We start from the raw sequence: 19,820 nt of genomic DNA, 5'->3' as shown, positions 1-19,820 counted from the left end.
TGTGCATACGGATGCTCTTTGAAAACTTGCAATGGACTAATAAACTCAAATGTCTCAGAAGTTTTGTAGGTTTGGTGGTTGGTTGGTTGGTTGGTTTTTCCTCTTTTTAAGTATGACTTAAGCAAATGTGGAATTTAGGATTATTTTTGTTCCAGATTAAGCTTAAAGATATTTTTGCCAGTCACTTAAGTGGAGCAGGATTTATCTCAGGATTCAGGCTGCCCTGATACTGCTAACTGTTGACATTATTTCGTAAAGTTGAGTTCCAATGGATAACGAAACCACCGAGTTCACTGGTATTTTATAGCATAAGAATATTATGGTGCTTTGTACATTGAGATAATTTATTAAGAATATTGTGGTTAGTGGCATGGACTTCTAATAGCAATATCTGAAGTCAAAGAATAGAAAGCCAAGAAATGTAGCATGTGTAGTAGGTTTTTTCCTTTCTTTAGAATCGAAGGTCAAATGTTGTTTGAAATTACCTGGTATTTGTATAGGCTCTCACAAATCTGGAACTGTAGTTTAAAGTATGTTGCACGTTGAGTTGTATTAACAGTTTATAACGCTCACAAACAATCTGTTTTCTAAATACATTTGCAAAAGAGTGTTTTCTTACAACCAGTTGTTTTTATAAAGACAGAATAAGCCTGTTACGGGAATATGTGTTTGGCTGGTTGTGTTTATCTAGTCCATGTTCCAGAGACCACAGTAAGATGGCGAGTTCTTTCCCTCTGAGTGCATCTTCAAACAAAGGCAAGTTCATGTCTTGCCAGGGGCTGTAGCTCCCCTTCTTCCTTGCATCAGCCTTTTCTTTGTGCAGTCTTGCTTACATCATTTTCCGTGGCTAGAATGGGCAAAAGATCCAAAATCACTCAAAGGTTTCCACTTCCTTGTATATGCTGTTGTATCTCTGTATCCCTTTGGAAAGAAGTATAAAGTGTTGCTGCCTAGTTCTTTTCATTCTTGACGTTTTGGCAACCATATCTGCTAAATACTTATTTTCTGTGTGGACAAAATAATGCACCAAGTATGAAAATACGATGAATATAAGGATAAAGTTACAATTTTGTGTCATATCTTCTCAGTATTGAACACTTCCTCTCTAGTGATTTCAGAGTTCCATTAAAGTTAATGAGAGTTGAGACCTCTGAGCATCTTGCAAGTTCAGGCCATTACAATGCACAACAGAAAGGAAACACAAATATTAAAATACTCCCAGCAACCTTACCAGCATTTCATAGGGAACTCAATTTATCCTCAGATAAATCTACGTGTGTGCCATCCAAGTCAATTGAACTAATGTGACTGTATATGAAAAGTAGAAATTAGCCCTTGTGTAAGATTACATTTAGCAGTTTAACAAGGCATCAGCCGTAATTTGCTTTTTATGTGACCATTTAGAATTAATATGTGAATCTTACCTTTTGCATTTCTCAGTGCTATAAATATTACAATATTATCATCAAGTGCTGCATTATTGAAAACTCTGTTTTTAAAAAGCAAGCTCCTTACTTTTTTGTTGCCATGCTTCTGTGATTTTTTTTTTTTTTACTAAGCTTTGCAGTGCTGTGGTCTTTCATAATGAAAAGCCCTAGAAACCCCACCTTGCAACACATGGATAAAATTTATTATTACTAGTTCATTATCAAAAAGAGAATAGTTGTTTACATTTGAAAGTTGGTTTATATTGTGAAAATATTTTTTCATTCACTGGTATTCTTTTTAATGATTTCTATTAATTATCCTGAAAACAGCCCTTTAGTAGGGGCTAATTATCTACACAGTGTTGTCTGCTTTTGAGCTGAAAGGGTTCTGAAGCCACTGTTCAGTCACTAAAGGGGGAAAAAAATCATCTCGGAACTAACATTAATACAGATAGATGTTAACTTGGTCTTCTGTAAACAAAGACTTTTTGAAGAAACCTAACTTGGAAGATGACTTAAAAAAAAAAATTAAAATAACAATACAATGAGAATCTCAGTGTAACCTTAATTGTAGCTTGTTATGAGTACCAATTAGTCTTACACCTCATTTAAAATATTACAAGCTTAAATGAACGCTTTATTGTTATTGTTACTTTAAATATATTAACGCAGGAAGCACTCTTAAACTTTAATACACTCTGTTCATATATTATGTTTTAATTTGCATTATTCATTAGTATAGGATATTGAATAATCAAAAGCATTTTCTAAGCATTTTGCTAGTGTTAGCACTATAAAACTTGTGGAAATCTTGTTTGTTGAAAGAATCTTTGTGCTTTTTATAAAAAAGGATTTGAGCGAGACATTTAAACTAATGAATCAAAATCAGATATGTGGTCATTATTGGCTGATTATTACTCCATCTGCTCTGTGCTAACGTGAAAATCAATTACTGTGTCTCTTTCCCACTGACAGCGTATGTTGATCGGGCTGGCAAGAGATCTTCGAGGGATTGCCTTTGCACTAAACACAAAGACCAGCTACACCATGCTGTTTGACTGGATGTATCCTTATTACACTATGACAATACCAGCTCTGTGCACAGAGGGATACCAGGCCCCTTGCATTAGTTTAATAGTATGGCACAGTGGGGAAGAGGAAACAAAGCTAAATGAACTAATGTGTAATCAGCTAAAATTACAGCACAATGGCAACCATGCAGTTAACTGGGAAGGACCACAGAGAGGTCACTTTTTTGTTATGTCACGCTACTAATCTAGAAAACATATCCAAATGGCTTCTCCCCTTTCATAAATCCATAATGTTTTCATAAAGAGAAAGCTGTGTCTTTAACTCAAAGCACAATGTACCTACATTTGGTTTAACATCAAAAGTGCTTAAAAAAATACTATATGAGTGCTATCTGGGGAGATTTCTCTCTCTGGTATGAATCATGTCTTTAATTTAGTCAGTTACTTTCTATTTATGTCAACTCTATTAATATCACAACACCTGCAGTCTTCTTGATCAGAAGAAAATGGACGTCTGAAAACAAAGTCAAAATCTTTAGGCTCTAGCTTTCTTCAATAAATAATGATAGTGCAGCTCTATTTGCTTTCAATATTGTATACATTTTTATGCCAAGAAATATGATAATACTCATGGGTATTTTCTTAATACTTAGAGAAATGTTTTGTATTTTCATAAATACAGTAGCTGTAATTCTTTTTAGGCACACAGTCATATTAGTAACAAAATACTGCAATATGTAGTGAAGTAACTGAAATTATTGGTTTTATAATTTAGTTCTCAAAGCTGTGGAAGTGAATTATGCATTTGTTTATTTTACGGACGGAAAAAAAATAATGTTAAAGTATAATTGCATGTTTTATTAGAAATCAAGCTTTTAAAAATACTTTTGAGTACATAATGAAAATCTGCTGTTCACTCATTTTTGGGGGAGTATAAAAGAGGAATGCATTATCAGAAATTGTGGCTAGGAAGTTAGCCTGAGAGGACTTAAAGGCTGTCCAGCAGAGCCTGCTAGGATCTGATAGATGTCCTTATGTGGTGGGTGGTAGAATTCTTATGACCACAGAATTCAGATAAGCCCTTTTTAAGACCTTCACAAGCCAGCAATGATTCTGTTCATGTGCAGGCTCTGCTTGCATGACACAGCTTGCAGAAAGAAAATCCAAAACAGAAGGCAGTATAATCTTCATTTCCCTGAAAAATCAGTGGAAAGCATTACTTAATTTCAGTTTTAGAGGACTGGAGAAAAAAAAAATCTACCGAAGCCAGACTGTGAATTAGCATCTCATTTTCTAGTGGGCACCATTGGGGTACGTTTAACTTCATTAGTACTGTTTGTGCTTATGTTACCCTAAAACTTAATAATAGAACGTGGACGATGTATGAAAGTAGATCAGTAATGCATCAATTTCAAATTTTTTACTTTGTTTTTCCTAGTACAGTATGAGTATCGTGCTGTTCTGTGCAGAAGTACAAATCTCCAGCTGTAGAGGGAGGTATAAGAGAGACTTACCTCCTCTCCATCTGAAAAAAAAAAAAAAAAAGATTCATATCATACATGGACGAGGTTTTTTTATGCAAGGATTTAGGATATGTAATCCTCAGGACCCTTTTCTGAGTGTTTTTTTTTAATATTTTATTAATTCTATTTAATGAATTAAACTAATTTCAAAAAAATAAAAACAGCCTAAATTTGGGGGATTTCATTAATCTGTATTAACAGTATAAACAGACTAAAACACATCTTTGTGGCGTTCAAAGCCCAGGCTTTCTCAGTTAGCTTTCTCTTGCACAGGTTTAAAAATTCTTTTCTTCCCACCTTTGGCTATAAATGGTAAATGCATGCTTCTATTCAGTGGATTTCACCTCATTTGGCTTAGTCCAGCTTCATCCAAATATTGATCCAGAGAATTACAGCAGAATAAGCTGCTGTTATCTCAGCTCTTATTTACTGTATATAAGGACAGAAAGGGAAATAGGAAGAAAAGGAGTGGTCAGATGCTGATTTTATCATATTAAGTTTAAATATCCGTTGATTAATATATTTCTTTCGTAGTTTCAAATATAGCATCAGAAAATTAAAAATTGGTTTTAATATACCAAGTACAAGCTGTTTTGCAAACAGATTTTATTCTGTAATATTTTAAGCCCTAGTCTTTCGGTATTAAAAACAGCAGATACAGAATATTAGCCAAAATAAATCTGATTTTCTTGCATTTGTTCGGTAAATAAATAATACAGTTAGGCAAGGGATAAAAGCCTGGGCTTTTAATACCATAAGATGACGATAATTCTGTACTGAAGACATGCAGAAATAATTGTTTGTAAATCACTGGCAGAAGGCAGCATCGATAAACTTTCCAAGTGATTGCAGGAGATACTTTGGTTCTGATCCCTGTCCATAACTAAACAAATTACACTTAGTATTCTCTCAGGTGAGCGATTCTTCTTTTTTTTTTTTTTCCCGAGTGTTGTTTCCTAAGTGTTTAGGATTTAACTTTTGTCCAGTAGATGGCAAAAATGAGCAGAAATAATCTCTTTTAAGTCCTTTTGGTCTTGCAGAGAGCGGGGGAGGACAACAGCATTGTATGCTCTCTTTTGCCATTGTGATTGAGTTATTAGATCGTGCTTTAGAGGTGAATCGTCAGGTATGCTGAAGCTGCACTAGATTGCCAAATAGGGCTGTTTTGTAGCAGGCTTGCTTATACTAATTGAGTTTCTCTAGCAAATCAGGCTCCTTGGAAAAAGGCCAAAGGCTTTTCATAATTGTATTGACAAGAAAATGAATATGATAAATGGTGTTCATTCAGCTGAGACAAGATTTATAGTTTTCCTCTGGCAAGGGATGAAGAGAAAATACTGATAATAATAGTAAAATTTGTTTTAAAGTTGCATTAGGTGATCTCTCAAAAGACTTCATTAAAATATTTCCAAATATTTTAAGCAGTTTTAGGTGTTAAGTATAGCATCTGCCCGAAGAGTTCCAGTAATGAAAGATGAAGGAAAACATACAAACAAACAAACAAAAAGAAGGGGGGGAAAAAAAGGATATGAAAGTCATTTATTCTTCCTGAAACATTGATATGTCAAGCTGTCAATGATGATTCCAGTACCTTGGCTTTGGAAAGTTTATTTGCCTTTTGTAATCATAACATCTGGTATCTGTAATTTGTAGGTCAGTCCTCATCATGCAGGTGTTCAGGCCTCAGAAAACCCCCATGCCAATTTGAGTAGAATCAAAGTCTGATTTTCTTAATGGTACGTTTCATTCTGTTATTTACTTCAAGAGAGCCTGGATGAGATTTTGAATGTTTAATCTGTTTTATTCCATACTAATGTGAGGCTGTAGTTTAAGGGTCCTGGGTCTTGCAGTCAGATAAGTCCATGGAGATTCAGTTGCGAGTTGCGAGTAATATCCACTTTTTGTTACTTTCATTTAGTGGTTCTTAAAGTTAGGTGGTAACCCAAAGGCATTTTTTTTCCTCCGTTACTCCCAGTTGATTTTCAGTATTTAATGACTTAGTTGTTTGTAAAAGAAAAGGGTTGCAATAAGAAAATGGGTTGCAAGAATTAAATTACTAGGTTGGCTCAGAGTTGCAGTCTGCTAGATAGCACGGGATGTATATGTGTGAGTGCATGACATTGTTGAAGTATTGTGCCTTTTTAATGAAGATCTCTGTATAGGGAGAGATACCATAACCATTACCTTTAGACAATTCATCCGTCCTGGAGATGCTTTATCTAGTGGATGGTCATTTAAAAGTTGCAGTTGACCTTGATATTCGGATGTTTGAGCATATGCTTCTTCAGATGTGGATCACTAGAAAAAAAAAAACTACCATTAATACTTATTTATCCAAATTTGTATGATATTTCTTAACAAAATAAAACCATGTGTAACAGTAAGATGGCTTGATCAAAAAGTTCTTCAAAAATAGAATCAGAAATATTAAGTTTGTATGTTTTAAGGGTTCAGAATTACAAACTTGAAAGAGCCCAACAAACAACTGTAGAGATGGATGTTTCCTTAAACACCTTTTCGAATGAGATTAGGCTACCTGATCGCTAATGTGTTTCTAATAGCTGCTACTGCCAGTTGTGTAGATTCAAAATTTAGCATCGTTTCTTCCCATTTGCATTCTTTTCAGCTTGACCAGTAAAGCTGACTGGTCAGTTTACGTTCCTGAATTAGCCAGATCTCTTGAAGCTTGTGGTTGAAAACACTTACAAATAATGTTGTTTTCAAAGCTAATTTATCGTTTGTTTGGTTTCTTATCTAGCAAATTGCTGAAGCCTTTCTGTTGACCCCTAACATTTATAAAACTCGACTATGACTTCAGTCTTTGCTTGACAGTGAATGTGGGCTTAATGCTCAAACTTTTGAATTAAGATAACCAATCATACTGGATATATTAGCAGCCTTTGATATGGCTGGCTTATGTTTTGGCTGTGGATTTGGCTGTCAAGTTACTCTGTTCTCTCTGAAATCTGAAAAGGCAATTGTTTTTTACCCCACAAAATTACAAAATGGGGCTTTGGTGCATTCCACCAAGGAAGAAGCGTGACTTTAGAGAATCAGCAGCTCAGCTCAGTTCAGTTCTGTACCCTACATGACATCTGCTGTATTGTGAGTATTTTGACCATCCTCTAGTTGAGAGTGAGCCCATTGGAAGTCCACCTCAGATAAAAATTGAACTGGCATTAGTGAATTTATAAAGGTATGAGGTGACATGGGTCATCTGTGCCCTTTGAGGATGTTTTAGGCAAATGGGACTTGAATTTAAATCCATGTATATTACAGAGTAACTGTCCATAGTATGTTTAGCTCTAGTTTGTCTAATTTAAAATGTAAAGAACTCCCTTAAGAAGAGAGAGACAAGGTCTAGAAGTGTATTTCGCATCAACCTTTTCCGCTATATATAGTTTATGCCTACAATGCCTCAAGCAGCTGGCAGCGAAAATGCACAAGTCTTTAGATACCTCAGACAGACAGCAGTAGCCAGAATGCCTTCCATCTGTCTGCACAGCACTGTCATTCATCAGTAGTGCCACGTGTGAGGGCTTTGCCTTCACCGAAGAGCTGTATTGAACTGGGACATGGCTGTCTGCATATCCTAGAAGCAAGTAAACCTTTGCACATTCCAGACTTCTATTTCACAATCCAGTGTTGAGTGCTTGGCCTGTATTCTACTTGGTAAGATTCACAGTAGTTGCCTTTATGCTCTGAATAGGCAATAGCATTTTCCTAAGAATAGTCACTATTTCTAGTGCGGTCGGTTAAATAAAGCAGAATTATATGAGATGAAACAAAGTTAAAAATGAAAAATAAATTTAATATTAAATAAAACCATTGACTATATTGGCTTGATCATATTTTAATAGCAAATTGCATAGTTAGAATCTCTTGGTTCAGTATCATAAAAACTGTTTAGTTCTTTGCCAGTCAAGCTGTGCTTCCTCACTTCCATTTACCAGTCTGCATTCTTATCCAAACCCTTTTTTCAGCATGTTGGGAAAACTAGGGGTCAGCTATGTATCAAATCATCATATCAAATATTTTGATACAGGCAGTAACTCATAAGATTTTTTTTAAGCTACATTGCAGAGTCTGTGAGACTCTATTCCTATATTGCGTTCTTTCAAATCCTGCTTTAGAGGAACTGATATCTCTTGGGTACCGACAAGCAAACAGCCCTCCTGAAAGAGTTCTTAGAAATCTAACTCCTGGCCTCCCCCGCATAGTTTATCTGAATTCTTTTTCTTGAATACTCTGGAAACAAACTTCACGCAAGGAAGCTATTCACAACCGCTGTATAGCAAATACAATACATAGGAAGTGGCATTGAAATTGTGGACCCTAGGATTTGCTGATATGTAAATTTTTCTAGTTTTAAATGCAATTAAATTCTGTCATTCATTAAAAGTCAAACTCATATCTATACTGGTGAGTTAGCTTCACGTGTACAAAATGCTTTCCTTTTCCTTTGTTACAGCTCTGGTAGTCTCCTTGTCAGAAGGAGCTGTCAGGGTCTGTATCTGGCCCACCCATCTAACAACAGAGTTTAGATTTAGGGGAAGTTTTGGAAGACATTGTTTTGTCAGTACAATCTTTAATTTTGGTGAAGATACCCTGCATACATTTCTGTTCTGCAAAGAGCTATTGAATTGTGGTACCAGGAACCTGCATGTACAACTCCTATCTTGAAGCTGATGGCAGAATTCATGCAAAACAGGTAAGAATCACGTGAGAATCATGTAAGTGATGAATACTGCAATGGTACGCATTCTGCATCCTGTCTTTCTGTGTTTTGCTGATCCTTATGATGTCTGGCTTTGTCTTTAACACTGCTACTTTTTTATTTTGGAGCAAAGTTAACGAACAGAGCTCAGCTTTCAGTGTCAATGTATTGTTTTACCAACAGGAATGTGTGAGAGACTGCTGTGATTTTTATATTACAAGTTAGTGGAATTGTATGCTTTAACTAGCAAAAAAAAGAATTGTTAGTTAAATTCTGACTTTATAATTAAATACTTGAAAATGGTCTACTGTCAAGATTTGCTGCAGGCTGAATTTTTGCCTTAAGCCAAGCACAAGTGTACATATGTACTTCTTAAACTGCAACTGCCTTTACAGTTCCTTTCCTTAGCTCAACTCTTCTAGCCAAAATAGGAAAGAATATTATCCAATACAGCAATATTTATAACCGACTTGTAGGTAACTTCTCCCAGGTCTAATTTCTTCTCCATAGGCTCGCTAAAGAGACCTCAGAATGATTCTGGGAGGTGATGTCAATACTTTACATTGCAGGTGTTAGAACGAAATTTTTGTTTTACCACAATTAACAGAACAATTTATTTGGGGAAATCATCATTACACTCGGAAATATTTAGTGTATTGCCCAAAGGAAAAAAAAAGACTTTGAAATGAAAAATTGATAGTTAATGTCTCTGTACTGGTTATCTTCATGACCAAAATAATTAGGGTTTTCAGCAGAAAAGTATGTGTTCTCACCACTTTTCGTTTTGCCTTGCAAATCGAACTTACAAAGAAAAAAAGTTGCAATATTTGAAGTTTGAAAAAATATTCGGTTTAATCTAGTGATAGGAAATCCGTGCTTTGTTCCGACCTGGCTCCCAGTCAAGCACGAGTGTGTACGATGTACTCCTAATCCCTCAGTGGCTACGCAGACCTTGAGGCAGAGCTCCCTGCTTCTCATTTGTGTTGACTTGCTCACTGTGACTTCCTCTTTGGTTTGTGTAGGTTCATTATGTCTTCTGTCCTGGTTGTAGTATAATAAAGGCTGGAGAAGTTGAACCTATTTTTATTCATGACGCAACGCACAAGCAGTATGCTCTAATGGGGCTGCAATGCATTTCAAGGAGGAGATTGTTAAAACCTAAATACAGAACTCTAATAATAGTAAACGAAAGCAAAGAGGAACTGGAACAATAAATCTTATGCAAAAGATGGCTCTTCAAGCTACTTTGCATATTCATGTGAATTCTTCTGCCTATTGGTATTCAGAAAATCTGCCTTGTTCCCTTTAGAAAACATCATCTGGGATGGAGTTCTTCATGAGTTGTGTACTGCATTAGCTTTTACAGGTTAGAATGCATTATACAATATACTTTGACATGGTTAAAATATGTTACAGAGTATCAGATTGTGCATTATGCCACTCCGACATTGAGAAGATGTGCTGTTTTTGTTGTGTTTTTTTTTTGCCTCTGCAAGCCATTATCATTTCGTGCATATGGAATACACAAATGTTTTATACAAGGCACGTTTTATTTATTTATAAACACCCAGATTTACTCCAGAATTTGCAGCGCAGGACCCTGCAGATACGGGCTTAGAAAACAAAAAAAAAAATTGGACTTAAAGGAATGAAAGATGCCTGCCCCTATCTCTGTGACAAGGGTTGTACAAGTACTACACATATCATCAGAAGTGAGGACTACCAAATAGGTCACCAGGGGATTTTCTGTTTTACATCACTCAGTGATGTATCCTTTCCCTTTCAGTCTAAATAAACACTAAGGGTAAGTTTTCAAGTTACTCAGAAGCTTAAGATCTGTGTTGAAAATTAATTTTAAGTACTTAATGGTTTTCATTTAGGCATAAACTAGAAGTTAGGCTTCTTTATCACAAAAAATAGAAAGATACAACAGGGACTTTGGCAAGAGCTCTGCTGTGTTTCCAAATTGGGAACAAAATGGTTCTTGTTGGCTTTGGTAAAGCATTTGCATCAGGGCAGACAACATGGTTCAGTCTTCTTCAGGTCTGAATGTGCATGGAGAGTGCATACTGCAATTTACACTTGGAGAACTGTCTCATGATTGCCACGGATTTTATGTAGCAGAATAACCAGTGGGGTTTAGCTGATTTTAAAAACTAAACAGAAGTAAGGTGTTAGCCTAACTACTTGGATCGTGGAAAATCTGCAGCATTCTTCTGGACTGTATAAAGGCACAAGATACTCACCAGTCACTGCATAAGGAAATACACATTGTCTGGTCACTATTTTTGGTTAATTTTTTTTATATATTTTATCACATGATGAGCTATCTAAATCTGTTGCCTAAGAAACAGTGCACATCTTTGGACTCAAAGCTAGAAATAATTTATCAAGGAAGTGTACTTTGTAATCAGCAAATATGTTTTTTTTTTGTCTTAGGGAATGAATCCATTGCAGTTTTCTGCTTTGATGACCATCTGAATATTTTTGCTGTTATTTTTTAGATCACAACGTTTAAATTTTGATGTATCATCTCCAAATGGAATTCTTCTCTTCAGAGAAGCTAGTAAAATGATTTGTACGTACGGTAGGTATTCATTAACATTTCCTCTGCAGTGTAGTTCTTTGCCTGTCTTGTAATATAAAAATCCTGTTAGTTCATATTCCTGAGCACTGCTTGATTTTTGGAGTGTGTATCAGGACTGCAATTTAGTACAGCTGATATCAGCCCTTTGAAAGGTACAGGGTTTACATGGCAGACCTTTGGAGCTCATTTACTTTCGTAGATCAGCGTCCATTCATGTAAAATTGTTGCTTCTATCACTTTAACTTGAACGCCTGTCTTTTAGCAGCTCTAACTGGATTTCAGCAAAGATACAAATACTCGTGAGGTGTTTGATCTGGGCTACTGATTGATAGGTGTGGGTTGATTTTATGTATTCAAATTATATTCCAGCAGTTCCAAAACATAATAGGACCATAACTGCTTTACCCTAGAGCGCTGTTAAAACTGTTCGTAATAAGTTGCTTCATTTTACTGCTCCCACTCAAGTATTCAGTTGCAACAGGTCTTCGACACCAACTGTTTATATTAGACTCCAACTAACTTTGTAGCTTACGATCGCTTTTTAAATATTTTGAAAGGAATATCACCAAGTTGTTGTAGGTTTGTAGTTTCTCTGAAAAGGAATAGCTGTAAGTGTCCTGTTACTTTTAATGAAAGAAAATTTACGCATTGAATTTGCTTTTACTGTGTTCAGGTTGCATTTTAGGTCTGGAAATTGTTTGTTACATGGCTGCCTGTATAAAAAAAAAAACATTCAAGTGTAATTTTGCTTTTGATCTGCAGGGTATGGGAACAGTATATGCAGAATGCGTAAAGCAAATACTTATGACAGAAAAAATTACAACCATGTAACTCTCTCTCCTTGCAAAATCATTTCTCTGTTTTCTTTTTCAAATATACCGTGTTGTTAGCCGGCGCTAGTTTTTAAGATACGTTTTTTGGTTAATTTGTTAGAATGAATAAACAAAAAAAAATCGGGTTTTCCTTATATGAGAAGATAAGAGGTAAAGTTTTAGAATTTACTGTTAAACTTCTATTATCCATGTACTTAATTTGTACTTAACTGCTTTAAACTTTCTTTTAACGATATAGAAAAATATAAATGTAATTATGGTGGTGCTTCAAGCCCACTTGTCTTACGGTACCTGATCCCTTTTTTTCCTTTTAATTTCAGTCAGCCTTTACCATCCTTTCTGCCCTTCCGAGAAAGCTACCTTATCATTGGTCATCCATTTATCTCAGCTGTTGGCATCCAGTTTCTAATCCTTGCTTAGTCAGCCACAATGGTTGGTTTCAACCTGCTTCATTCCAAAGTAAGGTCTACAAAACGCTTTATTAAGAAACCTTTAGCTTTCAGATGCAGCTTTTATGGTGTGTTTATGAAAATCATAAAATTCTCAGCCCTAAAGTAATGAGGAGCCCTAAAGTTCTTGCACATACAGACCAGACAGCATCTTCTGGCTCATGCGAGAAGTTAATTAGGCATTGTAAAAGGAAATTTCAGGACAGTGCAAATTTAAGGTGTAAATTAAGCAGTGGAGTCACAGGGTCTGTTGAAACCTGTGTCCGAACACCTGTTGCCTTCTTAGTTAAATGATGCTTATTGTGAAAAGTAGTTGGGGATGTGTGGTATCATCTATTTGGAGATGTGTGGCATAGAAAGAAATGAAACAATGATAAGAGCTTTCTCTCACAATTTCCTTTCCTGTCCTCCTTAACTGTTTTGCTATGGAAAGATGTTTTACTCACAACAGATGTAAGTAGCAAGAGGAAAAGTGTCCTTGATTTCCTTCAAAATAATAACTTTAAATCACCTATCAACTAAAATTGGAAGAAAGGTGTGGAGGTCACCTATGAACTAAAATTGGAAGAAAGATGTGGAGGTGGGAGAAAACCTCCAAACAATGTGTATGTGTATAATTATATATATTTATTTAAATATTTAATATTTTATTTCCAATTTGCTTTTAAAACACATCCATATTGTCATCAGTGTCTGAAAGGGTCACAGCAGTATCCTTCCACTATTTTGGTGAGAAATTTAAAGAAACTGTTCAAGTTTTCTGTGAGTGATTGTCAGTATTTATTCCAGGATTGGACTCGCCACAAAATGAACATGAAAGAGCCCCTAGCGCAGTCAGCTGAATCAGCCTCTTAAAGCAGGGATTTCAAATAATCCAGCTGGCTCTGTGCTGGCACAGATGGGCAGCACTGTTCTGACCAGCACGGCTCAGCTGTGGGCCTTGTGATAAATGTCCTAGGTTAGCACTATTTCAGATTGCTACAGCTATTTCTGAAGTGGTCGCTGGTTTACACTCTGGGAAGGTTTTACTGACCACTATAAGTATTTCACAATTAGTCACCTTTGAATAACTGCTATTAACACTTTCAGCATTTATCACCATTTACCACCAGTTCATGAAATTACTGTGCCAGTGGATAGAATAGATGCAGCTCCTGGAGGTGTGTTGCAAGGATTCATTAATTCAGTTCTGTATGATGCTTTGAACATACAAATCCCTACAAAAATACTGATATTCAGAGATTTTTCATTAATTTCAAATGCCTTTCTGAAAATCTTAAAACCTATGTTGTGCTTTAAAGGAAAACTTTAATCCATAATACTCTGGCTTTTTAAAATCTATGTTTCTCTTCTAAGCATATGTAATCTTGGCAGACGTATGACGAAGGGTAAACAAGTAAACCAGGTGACAATCATAAAATTCAGTACAGTGTTCGTGAGCAGTATTTCCAGCCCCACGTTCGGAAAAGTGTGATTCTGCGGTACCGTAAGTGCAAGTAACATAAAATTTTCAAAGCGATAGTTGAGATTCTCACATTCAGCATGATTTTATGGTGGAAGCATTAGTGAACAAGCAGAAGATGCACAGTAAATGTCAAGAGATGACAACAGAAAGCGTTTGCTATTTATCTTATCAAGTCAGCCAAACCTCTTGTATGCGCCTGCAGGTCATAAGGAGTTCCTCAAAGTTGATCAAAAAGACTTTTGAAACTCAGGGTAGATTTGATTGTAATCTAAACTACAATAATTACCTTTTTTTTAACTAAGAGAAGCACAAAGTGACTAGATGAGACAGAGGGGAAAAACCAGAAGCAAACATATTTCTTTCATCACACTGTCCTTGTGGAAAGCTCCTTCCTTTCCGTCTCCCTTTCAGTTAATCCACTGACGTAGCAGGTTGCCACAAAGTCTGCCCAGCCTCCTCTTATCACTGGGAAGGTCTTTCCGTCACCTGGAGGCCTGTCTGTGTTTGCTAATCTTGGCAATGCCTGCCTGAACACCGGGCTTGTTACCTCTTTGCTCATTACCTCTCACTTCTCCTGCTCACCCTGCCCTGGGTGGTGAGAGCTCCTCTCCCGTAGCTTAGCAGCTCTTCAGGGTGAGATTTGGCCCTCGCCTTCAGAGAGTGATTCCTAGCCTGGTTGCTCTGCTTTCTTAAAAGAATCTGATGTACAAACCGTAAATGAAAATATGGCGTAATTGTATTGTGCTTCCGTGGGTCAGCAAAATTAAAGTTCATTTTAGAACTGGAATTTTTCTTCTCCCTCGCTTCTGGTGTTGTACAGAAAGTGCTAGTAAAAGTATTTAGAATGATAGAATATCCTAAGTCAGAAGGGACCCACAAGGATCATCAAGTCCAACTCCTGACTCCACACACGTCAACCCAAAAATCAGAATTCGGGCCGTATGACTGAGAGCATAGACCAAGATACTTAACAACTATGTTCAGAAATTTCACTAGCACCAAACTAAACAAGAAGAAACTTTCCAGTTATGGGTTAGGTATGGTGGGAGTCTTCTTGCTATATAAACCTATAGACACATAAAAAGTTGGTGTGAAATACGTCCTGCCAACACTTGGGCAAGGAATTAGTAACTGAAGTAGGGTGGCATCAGATGATTTTACTCACCAGCATCAGAGCACAGTGCACTGGTGGATATTGATTTTTCCTAAGTCTGGACTACACTGATCAAAGCAGTTTTGGGTAATGTAAATGTGACCTTTTTAAGGTTATGAAAATGTAGAATTTATGTATGGATTTGTTCTGTTCAAACACAGGGTTGTTGTTTAAATTGGAATAACTTTCTTAAACATCTTGTAGCATGTCACTTTCTGTCCATCTTAAATTTTGCCAAATATTGCAATGTCTGTTTATGTACACCTAGCACCTCCATTTACCTCATTTATCTTCTGTAAGATAGGTGCTTGGGCTGAAAATAAAGGGGAGAGGAGCAGGATAGAACTGTTTCTGGGGCGTGCATGAATGCATGTGAGCATGGCTGCTGAAATCTATTTCTAATTCTCGTCCAAAGCACACGCATTTTTTTCTCCTGTAGACATGTGTACAATGAGCTCATTTTTGAATGGAGAGCAGCAAAAATCTAAAATGCCTATTTTAAAAATATACTAACCATTGTCAGTTGCCACTGAATAAAAGTATGAAATCTTTGTATTTCTGAAAATTTACCCAGCAACGATACAGTGCAGAAGACAATTCTAAGATGTCTTCACAAATGCTATATGTTCAAAAGATGTAAACCCTGGCATAGGATGCAAAAGGCACTTAGGTAGTCAATTAGCCTCGTTAGGGCTCTGCAGCTGCTTGGCAAAGGGTGTTGTGTGTTGTCCATTATGGCTACAGCCAGGCCGACTGAGTGATTTAAAATAAACAACTGAGGGAAGGAAATTGAAAGGAGTAGGAAGAGTGTAGTCCACCATTCTTCATCCCCAATATATTTCACTTTTAATTCTGTATGTACAAGTCCCCTTACTATGTGTTTTTGAACTCCCAGTGGTGGTATAGGAATGATGTTTCAGTACATCTTGGGACCATCTATTTTTGTTTTGTGGTTTCCTTACATTTTAGTAAACCTCTTGACTTTCATTATAGGAGACCAACATAAAAATAATATTTTCAATATGCTGTTTTTATTTATCTACATTCTGTCATGATATACTTTGATGTAAGTTTTTAATTTTGCTTCAGCTTTCAGCTGTTGTAGCAGTTACTGCTCAAGGTCAGCAATGAGGTTAGCCACAGTAGCACAAAACAATTTCCTGTTCTCGCAGCCCAGGTAGCATTTGGATGTGGATTAAATTTTACCACATTTTCCAGTAGCCAGACACGATTATTTCTAATGAGCTTTAAATTGCTTCTAGAACATGTATTTCAGAACTTAGCGTGGTAATCCATTCAGTGCTAGCAACTTCATAAGGTAGCAGTTCTTCTTCAAAATTTTGCTTAAACTGATCGGTGCTTTATAACAGGTATTTTTAATCAGTAGATTTGCTTAAAAGTGAAGTGCTCACTGTTCTCAGTGGCTGTTCCTCTGCTGTCCTCCCTTCTGCATGGTTCCATAATATATTGCTCTTCATTACTGACTCAGATTTCATAATCTGTTTCTTTTGGCAAATTTATCTTGGCACAATTCATGCTTGTTGTGCTGATTTGAGAGGTTTTATGCATGTTTTGTTGTTGTGGAAGCCTTAACAAATTAGTTTTTGAAGCTTGCTCTCATCTTTGTGATTCATGTTTTCCTTTAGTTTTCTATATGTGGCCACTCCTTTATACTGCCCTAGCATTCTGAATGCCTGGGAAGCATCCATTCAAAACCCATCTTTATGGGACAGTAATGAATAATAGTAAGTATGAAAGGAGAAAAAGCAAAACAACAACAACTAAAAAAACAATGCCTTTCCTCTATAAATATGGTAAGTTTTCACAACCTTTATTTAGTCTTACCAGTGTTGTGTTTTTTTTTTTTAACTTAATCGAATTCACACTTTAAAACATTATTTAGTTGTATTATTATAAATACTGCTTATTGGACTGAATTCTAGAACAAACCCTGCTTAAATGGAACTCAGCCATAAGGAAATCATATCTGTATTATAGCTCCTACTGTAAAAGCAATTAAGCAAGAGAACTGAAAGGGAAGCTGCCTGTCCTGACATGCTCCCACATCTAGGAGGGAGTGAGGGAATGAGCTGTGCAAAGAGCTCTGGTGCATATTGCCTGTGGGATTCTGAGGCATGGTGATGTTATCTTTGGTCAGAGCATCCCAAGATGTTGTTTTAGCTGCCTTTGTATTCCTTCTATGCATGCACTCCCTTTTTCCTACAGCTCCTTTGTTTATTTACTGAGGATTCTTTCAGTAATGTGTAAATTATCAGCCAAATTCAAACCCTTATTTCCTATCTGCCAGTTTTACCCAATATCTTTAAAAATCCTTTTCTTATTCCTGCAGGAATTTAGTATCACCTTAGAGGCTGAAATAGTTTATAATTTTTTGTCACTGACATATTGCTGTCAAATGCAGGACAAAAGGTTAAATTAGAAGAGATTCTTAATAATTCTGAAAGTTGGGTTATTTTTAAGAATCTGTAAGATTCAGTTTCTCCTATATAAAAAACAATTTGGTGTAATTTGGATTTATTTGTTTTTTAATACTCAGTCATAACACTGAAACTTTACTAATTAGTCTCTGCAGAGATCTACATTTTGACAGGTGCCATGAATTTCAAATACAATTTAAAAGTTCTGCATATCAAAGGTCATTTTTATGTTGATTTAGTTTCTTTAAATCATTTTTTTTTAACAATAGGAGTTTATAAAATTGTATTCCAGTCCTCCACTACGAAGATTATAAATGTAAACGTATCCTCAGTAGCAGAGGAGTTGTTCTTGACCTGATTCCAAGTACCTCCGTAAATTAGTTTATGTTCAGTAGTGTCTATGGTGCGTGAAAATATTCCCCTGAAGCTCCTGCTAAATGTTACAAGTAGACCATTCTTCCTTTTTATCTGGTCAGGCATAGCACTGTACTTCATATTTTTTTCAATAACTAATGTTAAAACACTCGTCTTTGTTGCAGCACAGTATCCATTGACTCACAGGCTGATGGCTTGGGGCACTGGTAACAGGGACCGCGAGGTCTTTCACCTCTGCTGCTAATTTAAAATCAGCTGTTCCTACTCTTAGGCCCTTTTAAAATCAGTCCATGAACACAGAACAGTTCTCTGTGGACTCTGTCCACTTGCACAAAACAGCTTTTAATCTTGGACTAGTCACAAATTCTTCTCAGTGTTTTCATTAGAGGGGATGGGCACTGAATTCCTCCCTGCCATGGCTCCCCAGGGTGAGGCAGTGTGAGGGGCTGGGGTTTGTGCCTTCCTAAATTGAATGTATTATGCTGAGAAATGGATTTAAGATTATAATTATAAGGTGATTTTTTTCTGGTCAAGTAATAAAAACGCTAGAAGATCAGCAGTAGAGTGTAACTCCTAGAATTCATGTTCCCAGGCTAAGGGATTCCTAGTTTTTTTCAACTTCTTTTTTCATCATTCCATTTTTTCCATTGGCTTCCAATTAATTTCCATATTAAGTACATAATTGCCTTGTTGACAACTACTAAGCTCTTTCCATCTGTTGCATATTACACTGAGCACTTGAAGGAGCTGTGATTTCATGGTGTCGTGCTTGGAGAGCACAGCTATTAACTCTGGGCTGGTACCTTCTTGGATGGAGAACTTCTGCGCTTCGGTGTTACTAAAGTAAAGCTTTTCAACAGAAAGTTTAATAGTGGAGAAAACCAGATAAGGTAGCTTACAGCATGCTTACTTTTTTGACTTTTGTCGCAATAATTGTACTCTATTTATATGTAGTGGCTTTCAAAAATAGTGTGTACCTTTCCACTTCATCTCACAGGCCGGTTGATTCATTGGTTGATTTTATAGAATCTGAAATTCACTGATATTCTCAGTAACTAGACTAGGTCATGTCAAAAAGAGTAATGCTAATTAAGATGACCTGGCTGGGATACCTTAAACTGGGCACTAGTGGGAAGCTAAATGCATTTTATTTTCATTTTATATAGGTGTAATCAGTAATGTAAAGTATTACAATAAGTGAATATGCGAGTACACTAAAAGACATTCTTCTTTCCTGCTGTGTCTTATTTTTCAAAAGGGATCGTTTGGATACATGTCATTTGTACTATAACAGAGATTTAACACTGTCTGGAAGGAATTTATATCCGGTAGCAGTCACTGGAATTGCAGCTTCGTCCCCACTTGCATCATATTCATGTCTGTAACTTTCAGGGTAGTAGAGATGCTTATATATGACCATTTAAAGTATCAAAAACAGTCTGTATTTTCATGCATAAATATTAATTGTTTTTAAATTGAGGCCTCAATTTTGATTGCAAGTGACCATCTTTCCTAGCAAAATATTTGATTCTTCTCCTACCTTCCATAATTCTGTGATGCCATTCCTACTTCTTCGACACCCCAGCTACTACTTCAAAGTAATCCCCGATTGTACTCCCAGTCTTTTAAGTCTGCTCTTCCTTCACAACCTGATGGATAAAATGCTTTGTACTTGCTGAAGTGGTGAAGAACATTAATGTTTTAAATGGTATCATGTTACTTTCTCTTCCTATTTGCATGAACAATAGCAAACACATGATGCTTTGATCTGCTGTGTTTAGAAACAAGGCTTCTCCCCTCATTTTTCTAATTATATGAGGTA

General features: G+C 36.3%; 1 protein-coding gene across 6 annotated transcripts in view; it reads left to right on the top strand.

Moving 5' to 3' along the window:
- RANBP17 (RAN binding protein 17) overlaps positions 1 to 19,820 on the top strand; it is a 159,972-nt gene that overhangs the window by 107,364 nt on the left and 32,788 nt on the right. For all 6 annotated transcript variants that reach the window (XM_080554758.1, XM_080554759.1, XM_080554757.1 and 3 more), the window contains 3 exons: positions 2,403 to 2,491; positions 8,585 to 8,692; positions 11,203 to 11,285. In XM_080554758.1, coding sequence (XP_080410884.1) covers positions 2,403 to 2,491; positions 8,585 to 8,692; positions 11,203 to 11,285 — 280 coding nt within the window. The remainder of the gene's footprint in view (positions 1 to 2,402; positions 2,492 to 8,584; positions 8,693 to 11,202; positions 11,286 to 19,820) is intronic.

This window comes from Anser brachyrhynchus (assembly GCF_964034855.1).
Source record: "Anser brachyrhynchus genome assembly, chromosome: 14".
Lineage (NCBI taxonomy): Eukaryota > Metazoa > Chordata > Aves > Anseriformes > Anatidae > Anser > Anser brachyrhynchus.
This window is presented reverse-complemented; position numbering and strand designations above follow the sequence as displayed.